Source organism: Python bivittatus, unplaced genomic scaffold, assembly GCF_059951505.1.
Source record: "Python bivittatus isolate LINGU-HERP-01145 unplaced genomic scaffold, Pbiv_v1 ctg000080_np1212, whole genome shotgun sequence".
Classification (NCBI taxonomy): domain Eukaryota; kingdom Metazoa; phylum Chordata; class Lepidosauria; order Squamata; family Pythonidae; genus Python; species Python bivittatus.
In genome coordinates, this window is record NW_028277035.1 from 83,103,775 (window position 1) to 83,130,416 (window position 26,642).

Sequence of the window (26,642 nt, forward strand, 5' to 3'; positions counted from 1 at the left end):
GGAGGATGTTGCTCCCGGCTCTCTCTTTTCACTGTTACCCCTGTGAAAGCTTCATCCTTGTTGCTACTGTCAAGGTCACTAGTCAAGAACTGATTCTTCTGTTTTTGGCCATTTCTTATATGCCAAGGCTGTGGACCAACAACAAGAGACATATCTAAGCAGAAGATACCACATGATGTAGTCTGTTCCTGGCCACTTATGGTGTTTGCTATAGCTTTTTGTTTAATGTGACCGAAGAATTCTGCAAACGGTTTCAAAGAACATTGAACATCTCCAGCAACCTTTCTGGATATTTAGCACCTTTAAAGGCAATGGGAAACACTTCCTTTAGAGGTAGTAGAGCAACCCTAGTAGATCATGATTGCTTCCTCTAGGAGAGATTAAGGAAGTAACTCATACCCTGCTCTTCCTGCTACAGTGCTAATGTTTTCACTAAATTCTGAAGTTCAAGATTAAAATGCGTTGTGGTGATCAGTTTGCATTGAGTTGCCAATGACATACTCAGGAAAACAACTGTTTCCAAAGAACTTGGGGATTTTATTTTTAATTAATTGCAAATAATGACATTAATGTTTTAAAAATTCTTTTTTTTTTCTGATTTCATATGACACTGCAATACTTGAACCCTTTTGTAATTCTGACATTTTATTTTCCTACTCACTTTTGAATAATATAGAATGGGCTCGCCCTTGAGGGGTAGTGCTACTGGATAATATTAAATTCTGTCTGGGTGGAAAATATGGGTTAGTTCTCAAAGAATGAGAAGAAAGCAATGGTTCAGCAGCACTAAAGAGCTCTCTTGCAGAAGGAACCTTATATATGTGTTTGGTCTGCATGCTCCTGTTAGTTTTATTTTCTTGCATTTGGATTTTCATTTTTGTAAAGTATTTGAACTTAGTCTTGCCAACAGTATGACACCCACACTTTCCAGAAGAAAATGTGTTAATAGAAGCAGCATTCAGAGCAGTTCGGATGTAGCAGCAATTGAAGTAAAAGTAATAGTCCTGCTGAATGCATCAAGCTCAGACAAGTTTGATATTTGCCTTCATAATGGGTTTCTTCCCTTAGCTGCTTCATTATCAGTTTCCAAAATAATCAGGTGGCTGTTCACATTGTGAATGTAATTCCTTTGGAGAGTAAAGCCTTAAAGGTAGTCCTTGACTTATGACCACAATTGGGACCAGAACTTCCATTGCTAAGCAATGAGGTCAATTAATGAGTCACGCCCGATTTTACAACTTTTTTCCTGCGGTTGTTAAGCGAATCACTGTGATCATTAAGCAAATCTGGCTTCCCCAACTGACTTTGCTTGTCAGAAGCCCCCTGGGAAGATAACAAATGGTGATCATGTGACCTTGGGATGCTGCAACTATCATAAATACGTGCTGGTTGCCAAGCCTGAATTTTGATCATGTGACTGCAGGGACACTATGACGGTTGTAAGTGTGAGGACTGATCATAAGTTTCTTTTTTCAGCACCGTTGTAACTTTGAATGGTTGTTAAATGAATGGTCATAAGTTGAGGATTACCTGTACAAAGGGATATAAACTTGGATGGCTATTTTACCAAAGATAAAGCAATTGGTGTGATACTTCTCATGGTGGAGTTTGCTGTAGTAGCTATTTGGAGAAATGCATGTGAAAATATATTCCATGGAACTCAGAACTTCTAGCCTGAGTATTGTTATGCTGGGGGTTTAGGGCATCTTGATATCTCAGTGTCTTTGCCCTGTAATTCTAACACATGGAAATATAATAAGGATGGTTTATTTATTAATTTATAGTGTTCCAGTTGGTCCCAAATGAACAAGAAGAAAAGCATGCCTTGCAAGCATATGCATAAAATGTTCAGTAAATGCTAATAACACTATGCAGCTAATGTTAAAGTAGCAAGTTTTCTACCCTTTTTCCTTTACATGGGTTAGCTAGTCGAACAGCTAGTTTAAGCACTGTATTTAATTTATCAGTTTTAAATATAAATGTCTACAAATGTAATATCCTTTTACTTTATTGTGATGTCCAAAATTATAGTTGATGATGATGGTTTGTTTATATTTGCATCAAAGCAGACAAGGCGGTAAAAGTACATTATTTCAAATGCAACTGTTTTCTCAACTCTGAAACAGTGCTCATTTCAAGGAAAAGTATTCCTATTGACTAGTTCTCCATGCCCAGGAGAGAAAGTAAGACAATGGGAAAGTACAAATAAGTACAGAAATTAAAATGGCATTCTTTTTTCAAAAATGAAATAAAGGAAATCAGTCCAGTCCTGGAGCAGTTGTTATTCTGCAAATGCCAGGGCAAAGATTCTGTATCTATAGTTGTCTTTTAAAACTAGGCTGTGTTCCCCGTACCTCTTCCCCATCCCTTATTTATGGCATACAAAAATTCTCTGCTGAAGCATCATGTAGATGCATTACAAGGGAAGGCTATATCAGTGTCTCGTACATCAGTTAAGAAACGTAAGGCCTCACCAGAGGCAAAAGGGCTTCCATAATCTTGATCATCTCAGCCAAATCTATGGATAAATAGACCTCTCTCCCTGTGAGGTCTGCTTGCACAGCTAATGAGCGAGGCCTTGTGATACACTGAGCCAGCTTTATAATAACCATATTTACCCCAAGCCTGGCTTCCCAGAGGTGAGATATTTCTCTTGAAGGGCTTCTTTTGATCGGCATGTCCTACATGAAGACATTTTGTTGCAAATAGATTTACATGGTGCTTGGTTTTTCTTCCAGAAGCTCTGTTGGGAGTTCTACTTTTATGGCAGGCCTTGTTCTTAGGGTTTTTGGCTGTCAGATTGAGAGCAGAGGTAGTATTTATTAAAAGAGAAAACCTAGTTCATCTTCATTTTCCCTTAAATATTGTCAGGTTGGGCTGCAGCCAAAGCTGGGAACTGTTCAGCTGGTTTTTTAGCTCTACCAGGTCATAAGGACACATAACTTCGGAGTTCTATCTCAGCCTCTTCTTATTAATTACTCTTTGTGAGTGATTGGTGTGTGTTTGCATGTTCTCATTCATATTTGATTTTAGCACATTGATTTGAATTTGAAAAGAGGTTAAATGTTGAGAGAAGGGAAGTTGCTATCCCTCTCTGTCCCTTGGAGCTTCTGAAGCTTCCTGTTTAAAACAGTGAGAAACTAAAACTAATTAAACAGAAAAAATACATGTAACACATAAACAGAGTTAACAAAATAATGTAACATAAGGAAAAAAGAAAAAGAAAAGAAATGATTTCATGAACAAAAGAAGACCAGAAAGATATGATGAAGTGTGAGGAGCTTCATAGAAGTACTCACAAATTTGAGAGTAGTTCCTCACTTAATTTGTCAACCTCTCCTAATCTGTTGAATAGTAAGGAAAGAGAATAGATAGTGGGTTTCTCTCCACTGCCAGGTTGCCTGTCATTTGTACCGGCCAACAACCACTTTTGGAGGGCAGACACACACAATGTCACATGGTACTCACCATAACTTCATGCAAAATTTGACTCATATGCAACTAAGGAAGACTGCTTCCGACTGGGAGTGCCCTATTTGGAATGAAAAATGTGAAAGGTATGTATGTAAACCTGGATACAGTGGTGTGCTGGAGTCCGCTTGTACCAGCTTGTGAGAGCTGATCGTTAAATTTTCTGGAATTCTGTGAGCTTGTTGAAAGTAGAGTGGAACTAATGCCTAGCAGACCCACCAGCTGTTTGGTAGTTAGCGACATGGTGTGGCGCTACCAGTATAGCCAGTTGTTAAATATTTACCAGCACACCACTGTCTGTATATCACACATATAGGCCTATCAGAGAGCCCAGACTGACTGTAGCTTCTTGTGGAGGGAAGATATGCTTAATAGCTTGTCTTGTGTAATTGTGAAACAACCTTTGTGCTACAATCCAAAATATGCTTAGTTGGAAGGAAACTCCTGTGAAATTGGGAGGTTCTATCCCTGGGTGAATAGGCTTGTCAGATTGAGTAGCAGGGGAAAAAAAGTTTGGAAAACAATGTTCTTTTCCAGAGTTATACATCATCCTAAGGATTTGCTAATTTAGCCTTTACCACTTGAGGCCTCCCAGTTGTGTTGGACTTCAACAGTAATTCCCAGATAAAGTGTGGTAGAACACATATGAGGACACTAACTGATGCTAACCATGCTAGATACCATGTTTTCATCTAACAAATGGCTACCTTGGACTCCTATGTTCTATTAAGCTGGAAACTTATTTTAAAAAAAGTCCTTTGATGTTTTTGATATGCAGACTTTTCTCCTATAGTGAAAACAGTATTTGGGGGTGAAACTGATTTCTCTTATGTCATTGTGTCATGTGAACATTGCAAAGAGAGGACTCTTTGGAAAAGACCCTGATGCTGGGAAAGATTGAAGGCAAAAAGAGAAGAGGACGGCAGAGGATGAGATGGTTAGATAGCATCACTGAAGCAATGAGCATGAAACTGAGCAAACTCAGGGAGGCAGTAAAGGACAGGAAGGCCTGGCGTGATATGGTTCATGGGGTCATGAAGAGTTGGACACGACTTAACGACTGAACAACAACATGTGAACATTTTTCTCTTGTGTCGCATGATGTTATCTTAAGGAATTCTTGGCAATGGCTAGTATGAAGAAGAAAAAAAATAAAGGCATAAATCATTTGCACAGTTTTCCATAAATCTATAGAGGAAGCTCCTTAAAGAGAATTGTGACAAGGTTCTACATGACTGGTATAATCAGAGCAAGAACCTTTGGATAAAAATGTATTTTTAACAGTAATTTTAAGAAAACTGACTATAGATTTTCCATTCTATACATATTTCCATTGGTATTTTCAGTTTTCTATTATAATGTAACTTCCCCTTATATAGTATAAATGTACTGATATGTCAACAAGCTGTATCAGCTGTGTCCAACTTAATGAAAATACACTGGTGGCAGATCTAATGTTCATTAGATTTAGGAAAAAAACAAATTTCCTTATATGAAACTGTTTATCTACTGTATTGTCTACTCTGGCTAGATGTGGCTCTTGAGAGTTGAAGGGTCAGGGCCTTCAGTTTATTTCTCTTATCAGCCATCAATAGACACATGGAGATAAATCACATTTACAGATCATTCAAAAGAGACAATAAAAGAGCTAAGAAGGAAAGAAAAAGACCAGAACACATCCTCTCCAGCAACCAACTTCCAGATAAGCAGGGATTAACACCAGACAAGCAATCAGGCAGTAAACAATACCCTAATCAAGGAACTACCAAGGAGAAAACCACACCCCCACCAACACTGGCAGGGCAAGCTACTGTATATAAACAGGAAGTAAACCCCACACTCACTAGACTGATGATGTTACCTAGTCGGGTAATGAAACGTCTGCAAGCAAACAATCAAGCTCAGAGAGCACCAAGGACTCCAAGGATTCCACAGTTCAACCCTGAGCTACAGATATTCTCTTCTATTATTTCTCTTAACCCGGAGATGCCTAGAATTGAACCTGGGAGACTTTGCAAGCAAAATTTGTCAATGAACTCTGTTTTCTTTTATAGGTTTTTTTTTTTTTTGGTAGTTCAATAAAGTAACTTTTTCAAAAACAGCTGTATCATGTCAGGAAAACAAATCATTCAATTTGTTACTTTCATTTTGATATTTTAAAATTACTTTTAAGAGTATTATTAAATATTCCTCCTGTTTGCTTTCCTTGTTTGGTTATCCACAGTAAGCAGTTTAAAAATACTAAGAATCTCACTGAAAAACTTATATTCCGTCACTTGTATGACATGGCTTTTCCCATTTTCATAACTACCCCACCTACCATGGTACTTGCTCTTTTGCAAAATGTAATATGTTGCCAACCTTGTTGAAGGCTGAAGATGAAAAGCTTATGAAGGTCAATGCTTTCCTTTCCTCAGCTGCTACTGAGCTACAGGTCAGTGTCAATACAGCGTGTTGTTGTTTCAGCTGAATAACTAGGTTTTGGGGGAGGAATAAATAATAGAGGAAGAGGCTGAGAGGGTGAGATAACATGTGTAGGCATGATGAGTGTAGTTTTTAGAAGATCATACAAGACTTTTGATGAAATCTGGAGACATGTTGGTTCTCCAGCCATACTCACATTTATCTGATTAACTGCCTTTCTTATCGAGTGAGAGAATGATTCTTTTTGACAGAAAGAGTGGACAGGGAAGAAAGTATATCAAAAGGGGTATTAATCTCTTCTTCTTGGTAACTTGCTTTATATATATATATTTATGTTTATTTTTTGTCTCACTATGTTTATATCTGCCAAGCCTCCAGAACCTCACAGTGGCATACTGGTTCTTTCCCCCCACACCCCAGCCCCAAATTCAGCATTGCAACAATACTGTGAAGTAGGTTAAGCTGACACATTGTCATCCAGATGAACTTTATGGTTGAGCGTACCCTTGACTCTGGGTCTCTCTAGCCTTAGTCCAGTAGTTCACATAATAACCAGATATTCAACACCTCACCCACCGATTCCTAGGCTTATGCTGAAATTAATAATCCAACTGTTCTAAAGTTGTCTTATTACTTTATGGCAACAGTTCGCAAAGTGTGGTCTGGGGGTCCCTGAGACCCTTTCAAGGGGTCCGCAAAGTCAAATAAATATTTTAAAATTTCTGTTTTAATTTCTAATACAGTAAATATTGATAGATATAACCCACATAAACCAGCACTCTTTGGGGTCCTCAATCATTTTTAAGAATGTAAAGGGGTCCTGAGACCAAAATGTTTGAGAACTGCTGCTTTATGGAGTAATTATGGGATAATATGGAGAGCCACGGGAGCCAGTCCTAGTCCATTCTCATAAATAGAAGCCCATTGGGTGACTTTGGGCCAGTTATTCTCTAACTCACCTCAACTTACCCACAGATAGTTGTTGGAAGAAATAGGAGAAGGGTGAGCATTTCAATTAAAGCTGTGGAATATAAATCTAACAAATAAAAAAAAAATGTAAAACCTTAGTCTAATCAGACTGCTAAGCATTCAAGGTGGCATTTAGAAGTCCTTATTTATCAGTCAGATCCTGAAATATAGCAGGAACCTTGCTCATAACAAATATGAGATAGCTAAAAATAATTTCTAAGTTTTCATTCTATTGTCTATTTTAAATGAGTAGAAAAAATAAATCAGTATCAGTGCTAATAACATTTATTCTTCAGAGTTTGGAACAGAAACTCTCTGCCTTATTTTTATTAAAAGTTATGTATAAATTTTACTCTTTAAAGTTTAAACTTCAAGACCATAAAAATTAAATTTAAAAAGGATTACTTTTTTTTTACTGTTGTTAAAATAAATTTCTTACATTTATTGTTGCACAAATAGATGCAATACAATAAAATCTCAGTTTAATGGATCCCCATTTGGTGGATTTTGAATATAACAGACAAAATATGGATCCCTTCTCAATAACAGAACAAAGTGGATAATCTGAAGTATACCGGAATGGTGTGTTTTGTACATGTGTAAAATCAGGATTTGCATTATTTGTGTAAACTAATATCATTTGCATAACTGTGTAACATAAATTGCATGATGTAGATGTATATAAATGATAAACTGCCTGGTGTGAATGTAAATGACGATAATTTCACATGAAAATGATGTGAATGTATGCAAATGATGTAAACCCTTGATTTAACAGACATTTGGATTTCACTGTTATCCCTTTCCTCTAAATGGTCTGTAAAATCAAGATTTTACGGTGCTCTCAGCTATGTAGCAGGACCTTGTGCATTTTCATATGAGTTGGCTTCATGATATTTCTGTCCTTATCTCATGATAATGAGACTTGTTCTTTGAGATAAATTAGCAATAGGCTAAGACCTTGTGTTGTGTGGATAAGCACTCTGACTCTTTAGATGATGCTTGTTTTTTTAGCTTTCCTTCCTTGCTCACTATTGGTAGCTTCTGATCTGCAGTACTTTGTACGACTGTTTGCAGTTCTGTGAGCACAAGAAAGCAGCACAATTTTCTACATAGCCAAGCTTTTTACAGGTTGTTCTCGCACCCTCTGCTTACACACAGAGCAGCAAAATTAGATTACAGTAACCATTACCTTGTGTTAATTATCGGAAAAATAATTCCATGGTTTATATGTACAGTGCTAGTTGGTAATGTGGAAAATAGATTTAACGCAACAACATTAAAAACTGCTGATTTGGCAAACAAGATGGAGCTTGACTTAAACACCACCTAGGGAAGTTTTTATGTCTTAAAAGGCAAGATGAAGAAAATGATGTACAGGAAAAGAAGAATTTGCAGAAATATCTTTAACCATAGGCAGAATTCCCAATGATGCAATGGAATGTATTTCTGAGTTGATCCATAAGGGACGAGCTATTAACTCCATAGATGCACAGCTACAACAGAAATAAAAGCGCTCGTCGTCTTTTTAGTCCGCAGAGGACTAAATTGTTCTTTTGGAAACAGGAGCTTGTATGTTCTCCAGATCTTCACAGTTTGCAATTTTTTTAACCTGCCTTTCTTATTTTTATAGATAACTCAAGGCAGTGAACATACCTAAGACTCCTTCCTTCTCCTATTTCCCCCACAACAACAAGGGCTGAGAGAGAGTGAGTTGGGCTGAGAGAGAGGGACTGGCCCAAAGCCACCCAGCCGGCTTTGATGCCTAAGCTGGGACTAGAACTCTTAAGAATTTCTTAACAGCGTGAAAGAAAAAGGATCCCGAGGACAGTTTGATATATTCCAAGAAATGCTAAGAATGCATCAAATGCATGTCACATTCTCCACCATGTACATTGGCTACCTAATCTTAGAAAGGTTAAATCTATTGCATTGCAAATGAAGTTAGATCCGAACCATCTTTACTTTTAGACTCCTCAGTTAGCTCCTGCTTCCTATTCTCGTTCTACATTTTTGCAGAAAATATCAGCCTTCCCCAAACGAACATCTCACAATGTTGCACTCCATTCACAGTTACCATGTCCACATTGGCTGGCGGTGATGTTTGTTATACTCTAACGTATTTTGAGGACACTGGATTTAGAGAAGACAATCACAGGCGCACTAGTCATTAAAATTGTATTTTAAACTTAAACCATTTTCTTCCCATTTAGTTTACTCCACAACTATACTGCATGAGTTTTTATTTGACTGCCTGCCATCTGTACTTGCATCAATGAGCAGAATTAAGTACTGGAGCTAGTCATCAATACTGTTTAACTGTGCATTTGCTTGGGCCTTAAATTTGACATTTGACAGAGATCGCTACTAATCCTTCCTTAGTTGTTTGTACTGTTGAACAAGAATTTGCAGTTCCAACTTGAAGAACATGACACTACACTGTTCAAAGAAAGCAACAACACATAATTCTCCCCATTCCCTCTTCATATTTCGTTTCAAGGGTTTGTTCCCCTGCCCCTTTTTTGGTGATTCTGTGTTTTCAGGTCTTGAAGGAAATGCTTTTATATCCAGCCATCTCAGCCCATATACAGTTATTTTCTGGAGACCTTTCATCTCGCAAAATTAAAATGTTCCTTTAGTTCTCTGTAATGCCAGAGAAATGCCACAATATTTTATTTATCCCTCAGGATGTAAGGTAGACCTAGTTTGTGACTTTGGGGAAAAGGGATTTTTTTTTTTTTTTTGGCCATTTAATTTAAGGAGTCACTCCAGACTGCAGATATTTTTTCATTTGCTTTTGTTGCATATTTTGGAAAAACTTGACTGGTATTAATCATGATTTTTCTTTAATAAAAAAATATTTCTTCCTAAACATTTTGGTAATAGGTTTTTTTTTCCCTTTAGTAACAGCTGGGTTGTTCCGTTAGTCACTGTAGTTATTACCACACTAAAGGCCTAATCCATCCGTATTTGACTTGCACCGTCTGTGCATAAAGTCCCTCATTCCCTCCCTGATTACATCAGGGCTGTTGTTTTCATAGCATGGAAACAGCGGCCATCTTGGAAGGAATGGAACAGCTTGAGATGAATGTTCCATAATGGAAAGGTAGCCTTGCAAAGGGTTTTGTCAGAACGAAAGATAAATACAGGTTTGCGTAGTTGGTTTTCAAGTTTTGCTATTCAAACCAACCAGGTAAATTCTTAGGCAGCTTTATAAAGATGTTTATTTTTGAGTGAAGTTCAAGGTGCTGTATTACGTATAAAACAGGTGGTCCCAAACTGTGGGTCACAACCAGCAAATCTGAGGGGTTGGGGACAGGCTGCTGGACTTGGGACTAAAATGTGTTTCATTCTTTTTTGGCTCTTAGACGCAGCCCTTTCCTCCCGCACTTGCGCTTGAAGGCGCCGTGTTGCAATAGCTACGTATACTTCTTCCTACCTCCTCCTCAACTGAGCTGGGCTTAAAGTGTGGTAGGAAGGGCAGCAAGATTGGCAGGGAAGCTGAGTCTGTCTTGTCCTAACAAGAGACTAGGTGTACTCACACCCCAGGCCTCTGCACCCCTACACACCATCCACACTGCACTGCATGGATAAGCACATCCGGGCTGCTGATGGGCAGGGCTGAAAGGTGAATTAAGCAAGAAGGAATGTTTTAAAATGAAACAGAGGGTTGACGCTGAACAATTTTCCTTCCCCCCCCCCCGCCACCTTTAACTAGGCTCCGCTTAGGGATCATTTGGGGTTGCATGAAAAGGATGGTGGGAGTGAGGAGATGTTTGCATGAAGAATACTTATGCATCCTAGAGAAAATATGTAGATTAATCTTCATTTTCCACTTTTCTTTCCAATCACTCCCATTGTATCATCATTAATTATGATTTACACATTTCTGTTAATACTTGCCTCTTTTTCCTCCTCCTTATGCCTGACTTCCACCATGCTAAATAAATAAAAAATAAAATGGCTCAGATACTATACATTTTTGTGTCTATGCTTGCCCATCACTGCTGGCCCATTTCTGCTTTGATCCTGCTACCATGTTAGTGTCTCTGATGGACAGCCAGTCCTGTTGGTCCTCAAATAGTAAAACTTTCCATTTTTGTTACTTGAACCTCTTCAGCTCCACAGGGTTTGTTGTGCTGGGGGGAGGGGCACTCCTGGCCTTGACCTTGCCTGAATTTGCAATATGTCACGTGAATATAGTTACTGGGAAGAAGGACATCTCCTGGTTTGCCATCTTGGGCTGACAAGGAATGGATGGTGGACGATGCACAGGTTTTTTGCCTGTGTGTATCACTGTGGAAACAGTAGGTTTCCAGACTGGTAACTTTTCAGGAGATCATTGTATAACCAACCAGCTGCAAACGTTTACATTACCAGTGAAAAGAGACCTGCCAGTCTGATGGTTCACTGGAAGGCAGTTAGAAAAAGAATAAAGAAGTCTTAGCCATAATGTACTTTGGGATAAATGGGCTTTTGATGTGAAATAGTTCAGTTGCTGGAATTTGTGTAACCTTGCCCCTTTCTTCTTAATAAACCTTGAAAGAGTCCCTGTGACAGTCACACTTGGAAAAGCTACACTTGTCAAAGAGCCTGACTCTTTTTGTATGTGTTTCCTAATCTTACATATACGAGGGCTGTGCTCATGAATGATTTCTGGCAATTGGTAATATTCTGGTAATATTGGTAAGCTGTAGTCATGGAGGAGTGTCAACAAAATTAATTATGTTTTCAGGAGGTGATGGAAACACAAAGTTTGAGAACCTCTGCTATAAAGGTCTAAATGGCTTGGAGCATTTTCAGGATGGAAAATTGCCAAGGGCCCCATACTTAGAGGGCCTCCATAATGTATGGTTCAGTATCTGAAATGAGTTGAATTTTTTCTGTTAAAGGAACAGGATAATATTTGCCTCTCTGCATAAACAGAATTGAGGTGGACATCTGACTTGAAGTAGGCTGGTCATGCTCACTCTGATTCTGCTCTGAGAAATTGACCTTGGCTGGTGGCCTATGAGGTTATTCCTCTTGATCATGCCAATTCTCCAGGGCAAGAGTTCAGTCAACTGGAATAAATCCCTACCATGTGTGGTAGCACTAAAGCTAAAGATGAACAATCTACCAATAGTGCTAATAAAAGTAAGCCTTTGTAAAAAAAAAAAATCATATCTTTTGGTTTCATATGTGTTTTGTTACTGGAGAAGAACAACCCTGTGTTGTGTTTTTTTGTCAAAAATACTATCTGATGAAAGTGTAAAAGAAAGCAAGCTAATATGACATTTGGAAACAAGTCATACAAAAAGGATGTAAGGTTCTGTTATGTTTTTATTTGATAGCATAGATTAAAACCTAATTACTAAAATTATATTTATTTCTTGCCTGACTCTAATGAAATCATTAGTTTTATTCATGGGTGGGGAGGGTTGCATAATCTCATTTATCATTTTAGGGGTTTGTGGAATTGCAAAGCTTGAGAATCTTGCAAAAAGTATATATGCCAGGAAAAAGGGATACAAAATATGTGTATCATGCCCCAGGCCTTGACATGCATAAATAGGTATAGATTCCCCCTCCCCCACCCCACCCCCAAAATGAAGGAAATTGATTAAAGACCTGCCATCCTTAAAAACCTATGAAGACACTGAACAAAAGTGTAACTGAGAGATCTTTTTTTAATCCGTTCAGTCATGTCTGATTCTTGGAAACTGCCTGGACAAGTCCCTACAATTTTCTTGGCAAGGGTTTCCAAAAGTGGTTTGCCATTGCCTCCTTCCTAGGGCTGAGAGAAAGTGACTGGCCCAAGGTCACCCAGCTGGCTTTGTGCCTGGGTGGCACTAGAACTCATGGTCTCCCAGTTTCCAGTCTGGTGCCTAAACCACTACACCAAACTGGCTCTCTAACTGATAGATTTATCCATGCTTAATTTGTTCATGACCTTTAGTGTAACCCCACTTTTGGTTTCTTTATGTTGCTGGCTGCAAAGGTATTTCAGAGAATTAGGTAGTGATGATGGTGAAAGTCTTAAGCCACATTCAGTTCATGTTGTCTGTCATTCTTGATAAAAGCAACTGATTGGACCATTACAATCTGATGAAAGTTAAAGAACTATATATTGAACTGCATCACTATTGCTGTTGTTCTGCTTCAGCAGAAGATGCAGAAACATTACAAAAGAATAATAAGAACCTGCTTCTGAATGCTTTTCCTTCATCATTCATTATGAGAACGAAATGCTAGTGAGCACATAGGTCCTGCGTAGAAATGTCACCTTTCCGACATAATCAAACCCTTTTAGAAAATTTATAAAAATGGCAAGAAGTAAGTTTTACGGGAGTAATTTTGTTAGCGTAAATGGTGATGCTATGCATTTTAGAATATGTCAAGTGGGAAATGATTTTAACAATAAATAGCATTATTTGCTGAAGACAATTTGTAAAATTTCCTTTTAGCTGTAGCCCATGTCAAACAATCTACGTTTCTGAATATTCCTCTTCCTCTCCCCAAATCCATTCCCCATTTAAAGTGATCTTTAAAAATAATAATATAACAAAGCCAATTAAACAAATAAATTGTTTGTATAATGTGTTTAATCCCCCCCACCCAAAAATACAACTTGACTTTAAAAATTGATAATAATAAAATCAGTGGGAATTTATGGAACTCAGTAATTAGCAATCAAGCTGACATTTAGGGGTTTTAAATGACAAATCCTAGACCATTTTAAAATACCATTGTGTGAAATCACAGCTTTTACTTCCTTGACTTAATCTCTTCTCAAGATGTAATCCTGTTAAACTAAAGGCAACTGATAAGAATTCTTGGGTATGTTTGTATATAAGTAGTGGCCTATCTTTTACAATGTCTCAACCAATATCTTGGCTATAAATATTGGCAAGAGTGATACTGCCTTGGAGAATTTTGAGTGCTGAAAAGAGTGTAAAGTAAGGCTTGAATGGGATCTCGTGTCCTCTGGAGGTAGCATTCTGAGAAGGTGAAACCTAAGGCTAAAGAAGCTTCTCATAATATTCCAAGGTGATGTGGAACATCTGCTGTTGTTCTGTTCAGTTATGTTCTGGCATAAAACAACACATTTTGTTGTCCCCTTGCAAAGGAAGGAGTAATGTGGGACCTAATGTCTCTGAATTAAGTGGGGAGAAGGAATAGTGATGGGAACGTTTGTTAAAAATAAAATAGTGGCATATCACTATTTATTTATTTTCCTTCCTGCTAATCGCGAGGAAATGTGAAGAAAAAAAAAAAGTCAGCAAGCAAGCAAATGCTTTTCTCATTTACAGTGCTTGAATAGCAGAGTTCTGCTAAAAGATACCCCCAGCCCAATCTAGCTCACGAGCCAGAGGCAATGCTATATTATTAATCTATCTCCCTCAGACATCAAGTTCGCAGGAAGGTGTTGGGCTTGTCCTTCTACAGCCTACCTCATAAGGGTGTTATGAGGGACCACGTATGCCATTCTCAATTCTTTGAAGGCTGTATCGTGCAGAGTCATAATCAACAGTCTTGCAAGCTTAGACTTAATAATAATCAAGTCTTGTTTGATATTCTCCATCTGCTTCCTGAAATGGTATATTCCAGCAAAAAATTATACCAGGTGATTTTGCTGGATAATCAGTGTCTTCTGCTGGGTTGTTCTGATCTTAACGCAGCATCTTTTGCAAGACCACCCATTTCTTGATCTCAGTTTGTGTCTGCACATATGTATGAAATCTTTCTATGACACATTAGCTGAGCATAAATTAGCTGTGCAGTATGTTACAAGGCAGCTGCATTGTTGAAACAGCATGTGAAGGCTGACATGAACATACTGCAGACACGACCCTTTCTTACAAGGTGAACGGGAAAAAGACAGTTTAAATGGTTCGTAATGACTAATTAGTGTTCTTGTCAAGAAGGAGAAGATAGCACTGGAGGAGCACTTACTTTAAGTGAGGAGGATTGTCAGATATAGAAGATCCACAAACAATACTGAAATCTCCAACAGGCACACAGAATAAACTTTCCACATCTGCTTTAATCCCAGCTCTTCTGTTGGCTAACATTTTGTAGCCCCAGGTGCAAAGCGTGTGCCCTGATACAGAGCTGATAATCCTTTCTTGAAAGTGAGAAAGGCTCCTGTTAACCACACTGCAAAAAGGACATGGTATATAGGTGTTTCTTTGCCATTGCTAGACCTCTCTGAGCCAAGATGAGGGAGTTAGAGTATTTGGTTGCAAATGAGAATGTGGAAGTACTGGCTGTAACAAGATACCTGTTAGAACAAAGTCTAATCTGCTTTGAGTCTTTTTGGATTTTTCTGATAAGTGACTGACTGACTGAGATACGGTCTGAGATATATTTTCCTTTATAGAAAGGGGAAAAAAAAGAGTACACCGTGGGAGTTGGGTAGACGTTACTCTTTAAATCAAGGAGGGCACAAAATCTAATGTACTATGATCTGGAACACCAGATTCCTCCACAGAATCCAAGGGTGGCAATAGCTTACCCCAAATGTAAATGAGATCTAGGTGTATTGTATTGCCCATTTGATCAAAAAAATTTTTTTCTTGAACAAAGGGAATCAGAGAGAGATTTATTCATTTCATTGAGAAACCTCCCAGATACCTCCTCTTATTCCACTCTCAAAAGACAGGATGTTTAATACATAATTTGCTTATTTTGCTTAGGAAGCTTATAGGCTGGTAATGAGAAGGTCCCATCTTCTGCTTTTTGGGAATATTGGGCTGATTACTGTTGGTCACAATTATGTTTATGATGAAAATTATTAGTCCTGCTAGGAAAATACTAAATGTATCTTCCCCAGAGTTAATAATGGTTTGAGGAAGGATTTTTTTGAATGTTATTCACACGAGTGCTTTAGCTTTTTGTTTTTATATATACAGTATATATATAATTTTTATTAAGAATTTTGATTATAATAGTTAAATATAATACAAACTAACCTTAAAGAAAGAAAGGAGAAAAGAGAGAAGGAATAAAAAGTGCAAGGAAAAAGAAAAAGAGAAAAAGAGAAGAAAGAGAAAAGTAAGAATATAATAAAGAGAAAGGAAATAAAGAAGTGACTTCCAACCTTCATCACAACAAGTACTACATAAACAAATTTAGTAACTTTCCACCCTCTCTAAAGTTACACTTATCTCTTCATCTTATACCCCATCACTTATCTATAAACAAATCCATAAAACATCATCTTTTCAGTCCTGGTATCAGCAGAAAGTCCATAAAAGGTAGCCAGAAGTAACAACATGATCTTATTTTAACCTTGATCAATGTTTGGGCCAGTCACTCTCTCTCAGCCCAATTCACCTCACAAAGTTGTTGTTATGGGGAAAATAGGAGGAGGAAGGAATACTAGGTATGTTTACCACTTTGAGTTGTTTATAAAAATAATAAAGGCAGCATAAAAAAATCGTAAAAAAAGAGTTATTAGTCTTGAAGACTCAATGCTATTTTTCAGTCAGGGACAGCATGCTTCTAGTACCAGTTGCAGGAAAAGGAGAACAAGCTAAACAAGGGGTATGTTTCAGAATGTTTAAAGATCAGCTGTTAAGTTTAGCACATTAAAATGACTCAGAACTATTTGCAATAAAAGATTTATTTTATTTATCATATTTGTATAGCTGCCCATCTCACAAAAAAGTGACCCTGGGTGGTGTACAACACTCAATCAGAAAGAAAACCAATAAATACATAAAAAACCAGTCATTATTAAAACTATAAAAACTATAAAAAAGCACATGGAACACGAGAAGATGATGTTAACCACAGTAAGGGAGCCATCATAAAATCTCCCTGGTCCCCTGGGAGCCCCAGGCCTAATCACATAGCCAGGTCTTGAGGGACCTGCAGAATGTTAAGAGGGATGGAGCTAATCTCACTTCTGGGGGGAGAAGATTCCACAAGGCGGGCGCCACAGCAGAGAAGGCCTTCCTCCTGGGACTCGCCAAATGTTCCCTGACAGACGGGACCTGCAGCTTGCCTTCTCTGCCAGATCTGATGGGATGGGCAGATGTAATTGGGAAGAGGCGGTCCCTCAACTAAAGATCTTCAAAGGTTTAGCTCCATGAAAGGGGATTGTCCCTAAGCATGAGATTACCATTGAAATATTCCTTGAGTCGCAATCAATTTATGAAGTAAAGGTTATTAAACTTTGTTCCACTTTCAATGTGTAGGGCAGTCTTCCCCAATTAGGTGTCCTCCAGATGTCTTGGTATCACAGTTTCCATAATTCAAAGAAAGTTTAGTCCAGCTCTCTGATAGTTCCAATATAGGAGGAGGCCCCAAACTGAGGGGTGCTGATATAGTCTTTTTTTCCTCTGAACTGAGGATGCTGTGCTCCTCTAACTTGAGCAAAAATTATCTTTGTTCCAGGATGTCAGTACATAAAGTCAAGATCCTGTCTATATGAATGGTGGAAACTTTCAGACACAAAATTACTCTTAGCCTCTTGTTCCTTTCAGTTTATTGTTGCCCTCTAAAGCTGAGAATGTTTCATTTTATACTGTTTACTTTACATTCTGAAGTAGGGTTTTATTTTTTGTTGTTTTGGTTAGTGAAGTTCAGAGCTATTCTAAAAAAGGTTGGGATCTTTCTTACACTACAGTCCCTAGTTATTCACATGGTAAGTCAGAATACCCCTTGAGCTTTGGTTATTAAACCATCAGCTCTACTCTCTATTTCCAGGGTCGCTTCCCTTCTGCTTGAAGGATTTATTATTGCTGAGGCTGACAGGAAACATCATCTTCAGTTTGACCACTTTTTTGTGCTCTTGATGTCTGGCTCCCTGCTCTCTTACTTGCCAATTTTATTTTAAAGGCATTAGTTCCCCCATCCTCTTTCACCTACTGCTCTGGCTTTCAGTGTCAGTAAGTAAGTTGTAATACCTTCTCTGCTTCTTTTTTCCAGATCTTTGAAAGCACTCCTAGGTTGTTCATAAGTGCCAGAATTCCCAGTTATCCTGGCCTATACCTTATGGGAGTTTTACTTTAACACATTTAGAAGATGTCCCACTATCCATGTAACAATCACTGCTGCACATGCCTGAGTCTCAGAAAGGCAGCCATGCTATTTGAGTCTTGCATCTTCCTTGTTCTAGTATAACATGTTCCATGGAGCACATAGGGCAAAGATCTACATCTTGTCCTTTCCACAGCTTCCCTTGGTGAGCTCTGTTGCTTCAAGCAATTTTCTCTTCTGCTGGGCTCATTTCCAGAGTTGTGCTAGTGAAAAAAAAAGGGGGGGGGCAGGGGAAGGGGCAGAGTTTAAGTATCCTTCCACAAGACCTCCATTTCCTGAAAATGTTATTTGAGGGTGTCTAAGAACCACCTCCTGCCTTCTTCCATTTAAGCTTCCTCATGCACTGCTCTGGAATGCTTTGCTTATTGTCTGCCACTTACTGATGATCATTTGGCAGAGGTGAGGAAGAGGACATTTTCCATTGTGATACCCATTATATGGAATAATCGCCTTATGGAAAGCTGGCAGACTCCCCATGCAGATGGCATCCGCCAATGATTGAAAATATGTTTTTTCTGCTCAGATATGTTTTTTTTCTAGTATGGCTATTTGCCTTGATGAGCAAAATAAAGTACAACAATTTAAAAAAGCAGAACATAGCAATATCTTAAGGTTTTTTTAAAAAAATAATGTTGCATTTTATTTTGCTAAGATTTTTTTTTACAGGATTTTCAGTGAATTGAAAAGATAAATATGCACACATATGTATATACAGTACATATTTATTTATTTAAAACATTTATATGGCTGGCCCAAGTCAACCAAGGTGACTCTGGGAGGCTTACAAAACACAAAATGCAACAAAACAGGGCAAAAAGAATGCAAAACCACAGTACATAACCCTACAAACAATAATGAAACAAACATATCTCCATAATGAAAGATGCATACATGCATACTGTACACACATATACTCAGAGTCCTTGGAGTTTATGAGACATAATGATCTGGTTGCTAGCTTGCTTCCTTGAGGAAATAACTTCCTCAGGCATTACAAAACCTTGACTAGCTGAAGTAGATGAATTGCATTTCTAAAATGGAAAGTTCAGCTGAGCCCTTTTATATATATTTTAGACTAGATTCCTTTCATGCAGAGGTGTCTGCAAGATCCAGTGCTTTTGGTAAAAATTCTAAAAGCTGAATTTGCTTTCCCTATATTTTTAATTGAATATTACCAAACATTACATTCTCACAAAGTATACTGAATTAACTCTGAGCATAGTAACTGCTGCTAGTATTTTCTGTGCTTCCTACTGGAAAGCATGTATAGTTCCTTCTGTAGAAGAATGGCTAATTAAGTTGTGGGGATAAGCCTTGATGTCCAAAATAACAATGGACCAAAGTGACATTGAGTCTGGGATGGCTCAGGACTTTATGGCCTCCATGGCAACCATGGACCTGTTCCATGTCATTGATAACCTGATGCATTCTGGCAGTCACACACTAGATCTGGTTTTTGTCCTGGGGTGGTAGAGATGTGATCTAGAAGTGGAGGACATTGACATGAGTCTGTTGCCATGTCCAGATCACTCTCTGATTGCCTTTTGGCTCACTGGTGTCACTCCTTCCTGCTGGGGCAGAGGACCCACCCCAAAAATTGATTTTCAATTCGCCATGCCTTTCTTGGAAGTCCAGATTAGGTATAAATTAAAATAGACATGCCTTTGACACGTTTTCCAGATTTTGTTACAATACCATAGCCACATTCCAAGATTCTTGTGACTCCTGTTTCCTGACATTGCCTTCCTCAAAGGGCTGACAAGCTCAGTATTGGAAAGTTGATGCTCCTGATCTAGGTTCCTCTTGCTCCACTTTGTCAGATGTGTCAAGGCAGAATGGAGAAACCCATCACTAAAATGTATCCCATCTTGTTTTCTTTAGCTTCTTTTTTATGTTTGAGTAATCAGTTCATACTTTTATTTCTAAACACTGAGACCTTTGGTGTTTCTTGCTGCTCAGTCTCTAACTGTTGTTGTTCTTCAGTCATACATGGTTCCAACTCTTTGTGACATAATGGGCATAATTTCAGTAGTGTTATCTGTCATTAACTGCTTCTTTGAGTTCTTGTAAGTTTCTGTTTATATCATCAGTAACACTAGATCAGTGTCATCTAGCCATTTTTGTCTTCTGTTGGCATCTTTCAATTGCCTTCAGTTTTTCCAAACGTTAGAGTCTTCTTGAATGACTCTTGCCTTTATATTATATTCCAATGTACCTTAGTTTTAGCTTCATTGTTTTTGCTTCCAGCGAGCAGAGTAGTTTTATTTAATGTAATATTGAATTTTTGTTCTTGTGGTGCAAGCTATTTTGAACATTTTTTTTTCTAGGACTACAGTTCAAAGGCATCATTTTTTCCTTGTTCAGATTTTCTGATATTTTAGTTTTCACAATCCTATGTTACAACTGGGAAAACAGTGGCCTTAACAGTATGTACCTTTGTTGTCATTGTGATGTCTCTGCACTAATGTAGTCTAGATCTTTCACAGTCTTTTCCGAAATAGCAGACATCATAATATTTCATGGCTACAGGCACCATTACTGTGGATTTTGGATGTAAGAAGATAAAGTCTGCTACTGCTTCAACCTCTCTCCTTATTTGCATTGGATTGGTATTGCCTGTTGACATAATCATGGCGTGGGTTTTTTTTCCTGTAGTATTAAGTAGCAGACCATCATCTTGCACATTCAGCAAGGGATTCCTTCTTTGCTTCTAACAGTCAGTGGGGTATTACCAGGTTATTAGTGGTTATTAATGTTTCTTGCAGCAATTTTAATTCCAATTTCTATTTCTTCTAGTCTACCATTTCTCATGATGTATTCTGCCTATAAGTTACATAAATGACAGGAACAACCTTTGTGTACTCCTTTCCCAATTTTTAATCTTGTAGTTGTTCCACATTCCATTTTAACTGTTCCTTCTTGGTTTATGACTGAGCTCTAACTGAGCATCAGCCAAGTTGTAAACCAAGATAAAATGTGTTGTTTAATTAGCCTTTTCATTCCAGAGATCATGTGTCTATAGCTTTGGACAGGGTCCAGCTCCCCTCTGTGGAATTGATTTGCAATCTGGGAGTTCTCCTGGACTTACACCTCCTGTTTGAGCATCAGGTTGTCCAATTGCATCTTGTGCTCCAGTTGCATCTATGCCTGGACCAGGACAAAGTGTCACAGTCTGTCACCTCACAATTGTACATTTACAATTTGCTTTACATGGCTGCCTTTGAAGACCATCCAAATTGTTTTTTTTTTTAATAATTAAAAAAAATTTTTTTAACAAAGTAAAAGCCATAAAAGATAATAAAGAAAAATAGTAAATAGTAAAAAAAAGAAAATAGAAAAAGAAGTAGAAAAGAAAAAGAAAGAAAAGGAAAAGAAAAAATTATAAAGCAGCAGCTTTCAATCTTCTTGACAGCAGTTATAGATGCATTTATATTTTGCCCTCTCTCTCTAAAGTTACATCATAAATTTCCTTCTTTCCATATTCTACCCTTTCTAATCTTTAAACCCATAAATCACAAGTTCATTTTTCTCTTTTTTCAGCAAAAAGTCCATAAGGGGTTTCCAGTCACTGATAAATGTAGCTGTTGATCTTTCTCTAATCAAACAGGTTAATTTTGCCATCTCTGTTAGTTCTGTCGTCTTCACCAACCATTCCTCCATTGTGGGTATTTCAGAGTCTTTCCATTTTTGCACATATAATAGTCTTGCAGCAGTAATCATGCATAAAAATAACCTTCCATAGTGTTTTTCTAATTGGCTGTCCATTAATCCCAGCAAGTTCTGGTTTCAACTGAATATTGATCTTTAAAATTCTTTGTATCATTATATGTATTTGAACCAAGAAATTTCTGGCTGTTTTGCAAGTCTACCCGGCATGATAAAATGACCCTTCATGTTGTCCACATTTCCGACATACAAGTACCTTTATATATTCTAGACAATATTTCTGAAGTCATATACCAGTGGTACCTCATTTTATAAAAGTTCCCTTTTAGATTATAACATAATGCAAATTTCAATCCTTTTAACCACATATTTTCCCACTCTTCCATCCGTATATTGTGTCCAAAGTTCTTCGCCCATTTTATCATAGTCTTTCACTGGTTCTTCTTCCCTTTCAAATTTCAGTAAAAGTTTATACAGTTTAGCAATTACATGTTCATCATTTGCACATAGTTCAACTTTAAATTATGTCTTCTGCTGCTCAATTCCAAATGTCCTATTAAATCTTTCTCTTAACTGTGCATACGAAACCCACTGAAAACTAAATCCGTCTGCAGCCAGATGCTCTCTTGATTTCATCTTATATTCTCCATGTTCCTCGATAAGTTAGCCATTTTTCTTTACTTGCTGTTTCTTTCCTGTAAAATGCTTCTTGTGCTGAGACCCATAAAGGCATTTTTGGGCACAGTCTGGGTTTATATCTGTTCCATATTCTCAATATGGCACTTCTAATATAATGGTTCTTAAAATCAACATTAACCTTAACTTTATCGTACCATAGAAAACCATGCCATCTGAACCCCTTCTAATTCTAAAATTCTTTTATTTCTCAGCAAAACCCACTCTTTCATCCAAGCTAAGCAGCAGGCTGCAAAATACAATTTTAAATTAGGCAGTCCCAATCCTCCTCATTCCTTTGCATCTTGAAGTATTTTATATTGAACCTTGGGTTTTTTACCTTGCCATACAAACTTAGATATATCTGTATTGTCGAAGGCTTTCATGGCCGGCATACGATGGCTGGTGTGGGTCTTCCCGGCTGTGTGGCCGTGTTCTGGAAGTTTTGTTTCCTAACGTTTCGCCAGCATCTGTGACCGGCATCTTCAGTGACAATTGTAATTTCTCCCATCGGAAGGTCAAATTGGTTCAGCATATGGTGGCCTGGGTAGTGATGGGTGCATCTAGATTGCCCATGTAACATCTGTTCTCTGGGAACTGCACTGATTGCCAACTAGCTTTCAGGTGTAATTCAAGTGCTGGGTTTTTACTTTTTTAATTTTTTAAAAAATTTTTGCATTTGAATCAGTCTTGGCTCCTGATGACTTTGTGGACAGGACTGTGCAGTTTTCCTGGCAACATTGCAGAGGTGTTTTGTCATTGATTGCCCTTGCCCAGGATGATTTCTGGCTTCCTGGTCTAGGGCTGAGAGAAAATGACTGTCCTAAAGCCACCCCGCTGGCTTCAGTGCCTAAGGGAAGATTGGAACCTGGGTCTCCTCGCATCTAGTCCGGTACCTTGGTCGCTATTCCACACTGGTCTCAAGATGCTGATTATCAGCTTTAAACCCTTGCATAGTTCAGGGCCTGGTTATTTTCAAAACAACCTTCTCCACAATGAATCCGTCTGTCCTGTAAGATCTGATGGTGACTCTGCTAAGGCTCCCATCCTCTGAGGAGTGGCTAGTTTAGGACCAGCATATGTGAGCTGCAAAAGTATGATGATCATTAGATGGCAATAAAGGGTTAGGTTTTCTCTATCTCTTTGCTACTCCCTACTGGCCATTCTGGATTTTGCAGTCAAGATATGGCAGCACTAGATTAGATGCAATGTGACAAATGAAGGGACAGAAAAATTCTTCCACACTAATAAGCTACAATGGACAAGACTATCACTTCCCTCTATCTTTCCCTTTAAGACACAAATTATTCCAAGGCGATTTGCAGACATCAGCAGTTATATAATAATAATTTTTATTAATATCTTTTTTTTTTTTAATTTGGAACATTTTCCTGTAGGGGAGCTTGTGATTGTTTACTCAGCCATTCTGTTGCAAACATCAAACACTTCCAGTTAGCATGGATGGTACACTGATGAAAAACTTGCAAACTAACGTTCACTTGCCCAAGACACAGATGTTTCTTTGAGAAGACTCAAGCAGGGGAGCGCGAAAAAAGTGCTTTGCATGGCTGAAAAGATCCTGTTCTCATCTCCAGAATGTTATCAGTGATCTTGCTTGTATGATAAAGTGAGACACACGTTAACTTTTCCGACGTTCTCCTCCACAGATTCTATACATAAAAGGACTGAACATGTCGCTGCGTTTTGGACAGCATCTTATCAAGCCTTCTCTTGTGTTTCTGAAGACAGAACTGTCTTTTGCACTTGTGAACAGGAAACCCGTGGTCCCAGGCCGTATCCTTTTTTTGTTTTTTGTGGTTAGGAAGTATCAAGTATAACAGATGCTTTGGATCTCTGGCTCTCTGCCTAGAAGTGGGCACCTCTCCTCGCTTCTTGCAGAAGAACAGGTAAGATGTTACTCATATTTATTCTGAAGCCAGTCAGTGGAACATAATATGCTTGATCGGTGTTGCAGAACTTTTGAAAGAGGTTGCTTAGCAACAGTGACCAAAGAGGTGATTTTCTCCTGACCTTTTCACCAAGGGAGATATATAAATAAACAGGCATTTAGCATTTTTAAAAAGGAGTTGAAAGTATTTCAAACATACTCCCTGTTTTAATTGTTGCACTATTGGCCCAGAAATTAGACTTCTGTGGGTTTCAGTGTGTATGAAGGACCAATTCAGCTGGAATGGCTAATTTGCCATGTGAGCGAAGGCTTATTGGGGGAACAACCAAGGCTCAACAGTAAGTCATATGGTCTTATGGCCAGAAAGTCCTAGGATCAATCTTAGACCTCAAGTAGCAGATAATGAGATAGTCCTCTGCTCAAGATCCTAGAAAGTTCTCGGAGTCAAATCTAGGCAGACAAATAGTTGAACTTGGCTTAAACAACTTCCTAGGTATGAAAAGGTACACCCAGAGTAATAATTGTTTTGAAAGATTTGGGTCCTGAAATATGACATGAAATCTAAGACAGGATAATGCCCAAGCCAAATGGGTGGGTTGGCTCCTTTGTTTAGATCTAGGCTGGCTTTCTGTTTATGAAAGTTAGCATTAAACTTTCAAAGCATAATAGATCAGTTAAACGTATTAGAGCAAGCATCCTCCAAATGTATGGACTTCAGCTTCGAGAATTCTCCCTCCAATAAGTCCATGCATTTGGAAGATACACTGTTTGGGGATGGCTGTCCACACCGAAGATTGATAGTTCTTAGAATAGTCTTCAGCTGGTGGCTGCAAAAGAGCCATCTCTTCAGTAGATCAGCTAGAAATACTGGCCCATATCAAAAATCTGGAGAATCCTAGCAGCACATTCCCAATCTTTTGCGCCCTCCTCCTTTCATCTGGATGTTTTTAATTATTATCTAATAGATGCTGAGGATAGTGGATGGTGGGTTCATTTTATAACGTTGGAATCTCAGTGCCCCACTCCCATATTTATGAAGAAATCAAATACATTAGAACAGAGTTGAGAAACAGTGATCTTTCCAATAGTGTTGAACTTCGTTAGCCTAGAAATTAACGGCAAGGCTGTCAATAGCTGCCAGTTAGGATGACTATATATTACTTCTTATGTTGGAAACAGTTTTCTCTCAAAGCTAGTTGCTGGATAACACCAAGGTTAGACTGATTTGTGCTTCTGCTTGCTGCTTATGGTCTTCCCATGGTGTACTTGATTGACCATTATGAAATCAAGATAACTAGGCCTTTGGACTGATCCAAAAAGGTTGTTCTCTGTAACAGCACAACTTTTATGGAATAGCTTTCCATTGAGTATTGATTGTCCCTCCTGAAACAGGGCTTCTGGAAAGCAGTGAGGACAGAATGGTTTTCTGGAGGGCCTTTGGTTCTTGATGGTTATCTTGGATGGAAGTGTTGTATGAATTTATGGTGTGAGTTACTTATAGATGTATTTAAGTCATTGGCTTTTTTTGACCTTATTGTGGGTGTTTTAATGTTTAATTTTGAAGGCATTATAGTAGTCATGATGTAATATTTATTGTGGTAGTAGCAGTAGTTTATTAATTGATTGGTCTTTATTGATTAGTAAATATTTATTGTGGATGTTTATCTTGTTTTACTATGAATGTTTTATATATGCTGCTGCTATTGCTATTTTATGCTTTATATGGATTGTAAGCTGCCATGAGTCCATGTGGATTTGGCAGCACAGAAATTTAACAAATAAATAAATGTACTCGTACAATAGCTGGCAGGGATCTGCTTTAAAACCTTAAATTTGGACATGGATAAACAAATGCAGAGCCACCAGATTAAACTATAACATGGATGATTTTACATCAGTGTTTAATGGAGGACAGTCTTCATGAATGAATCTTTAAAGCAAGTGAAATCAAGTTATTCCACCTGATAATTTTAATAGAAAAATATTGATTGTGGAACTGTGTAATTGCATGTCTGTGAGTGTTTAGCATGCTTCATCATGTTATAATTTGTAATAAGGCATGTGTTGTAAATAATACACTGTTGAGTAAGTTTTTTTTTTTTTTAAATCATAGTATGCTTCCCAGAATTTAACTAAGAGAGAAGAATTGAGGGGTGGGGGAGGACAAAGGGTATCCGGTGTGTGTGTTAAAAAAACAACAACAAAACAAGATGGAGGCTTTGACCCACAGTTGAAGCCCTTCCCCTTTTTATGTGTATCATGCAATTCTGCAGATGTGCCTGGGTGGGGTATCATCCTGATGAAAGCAAAATATAGTAAGTAAATAAAGTACACGCAAGCCAGGAAAAGACATCCATAAAGAAACATTCATCTGTCCTGGCAGCAGATATATTTCCTGTGCTTTACAGCAGTAATTTTATCTGCTTGGTTCTGACTCACTTAGAGAATGTCTTTTAATATATATCTATTTCCTAGCAGGCAATGAAATATTAACATATTT

At 38.0% G+C, this 26,642-nt stretch overlaps 1 protein-coding gene across 10 annotated transcripts in view; it reads left to right on the top strand.

The window, feature by feature from the left end:
* The window catches only part of FHIT (fragile histidine triad diadenosine triphosphatase), a 1,182,997-nt gene that overhangs the window by 435,878 nt on the left and 720,477 nt on the right, over positions 1-26,642 (top strand). For all 10 annotated transcript variants that reach the window (XM_088134431.1, XM_088134428.1, XM_088134429.1 and 7 more), the window contains one exon: positions 23,901-24,027. In XM_088134431.1, coding sequence (XP_087990557.1) covers positions 23,925-24,027 — 103 coding nt within the window. In that variant the 5' untranslated portion in view covers positions 23,901-23,924. The remainder of the gene's footprint in view (positions 1-23,900; positions 24,028-26,642) is intronic.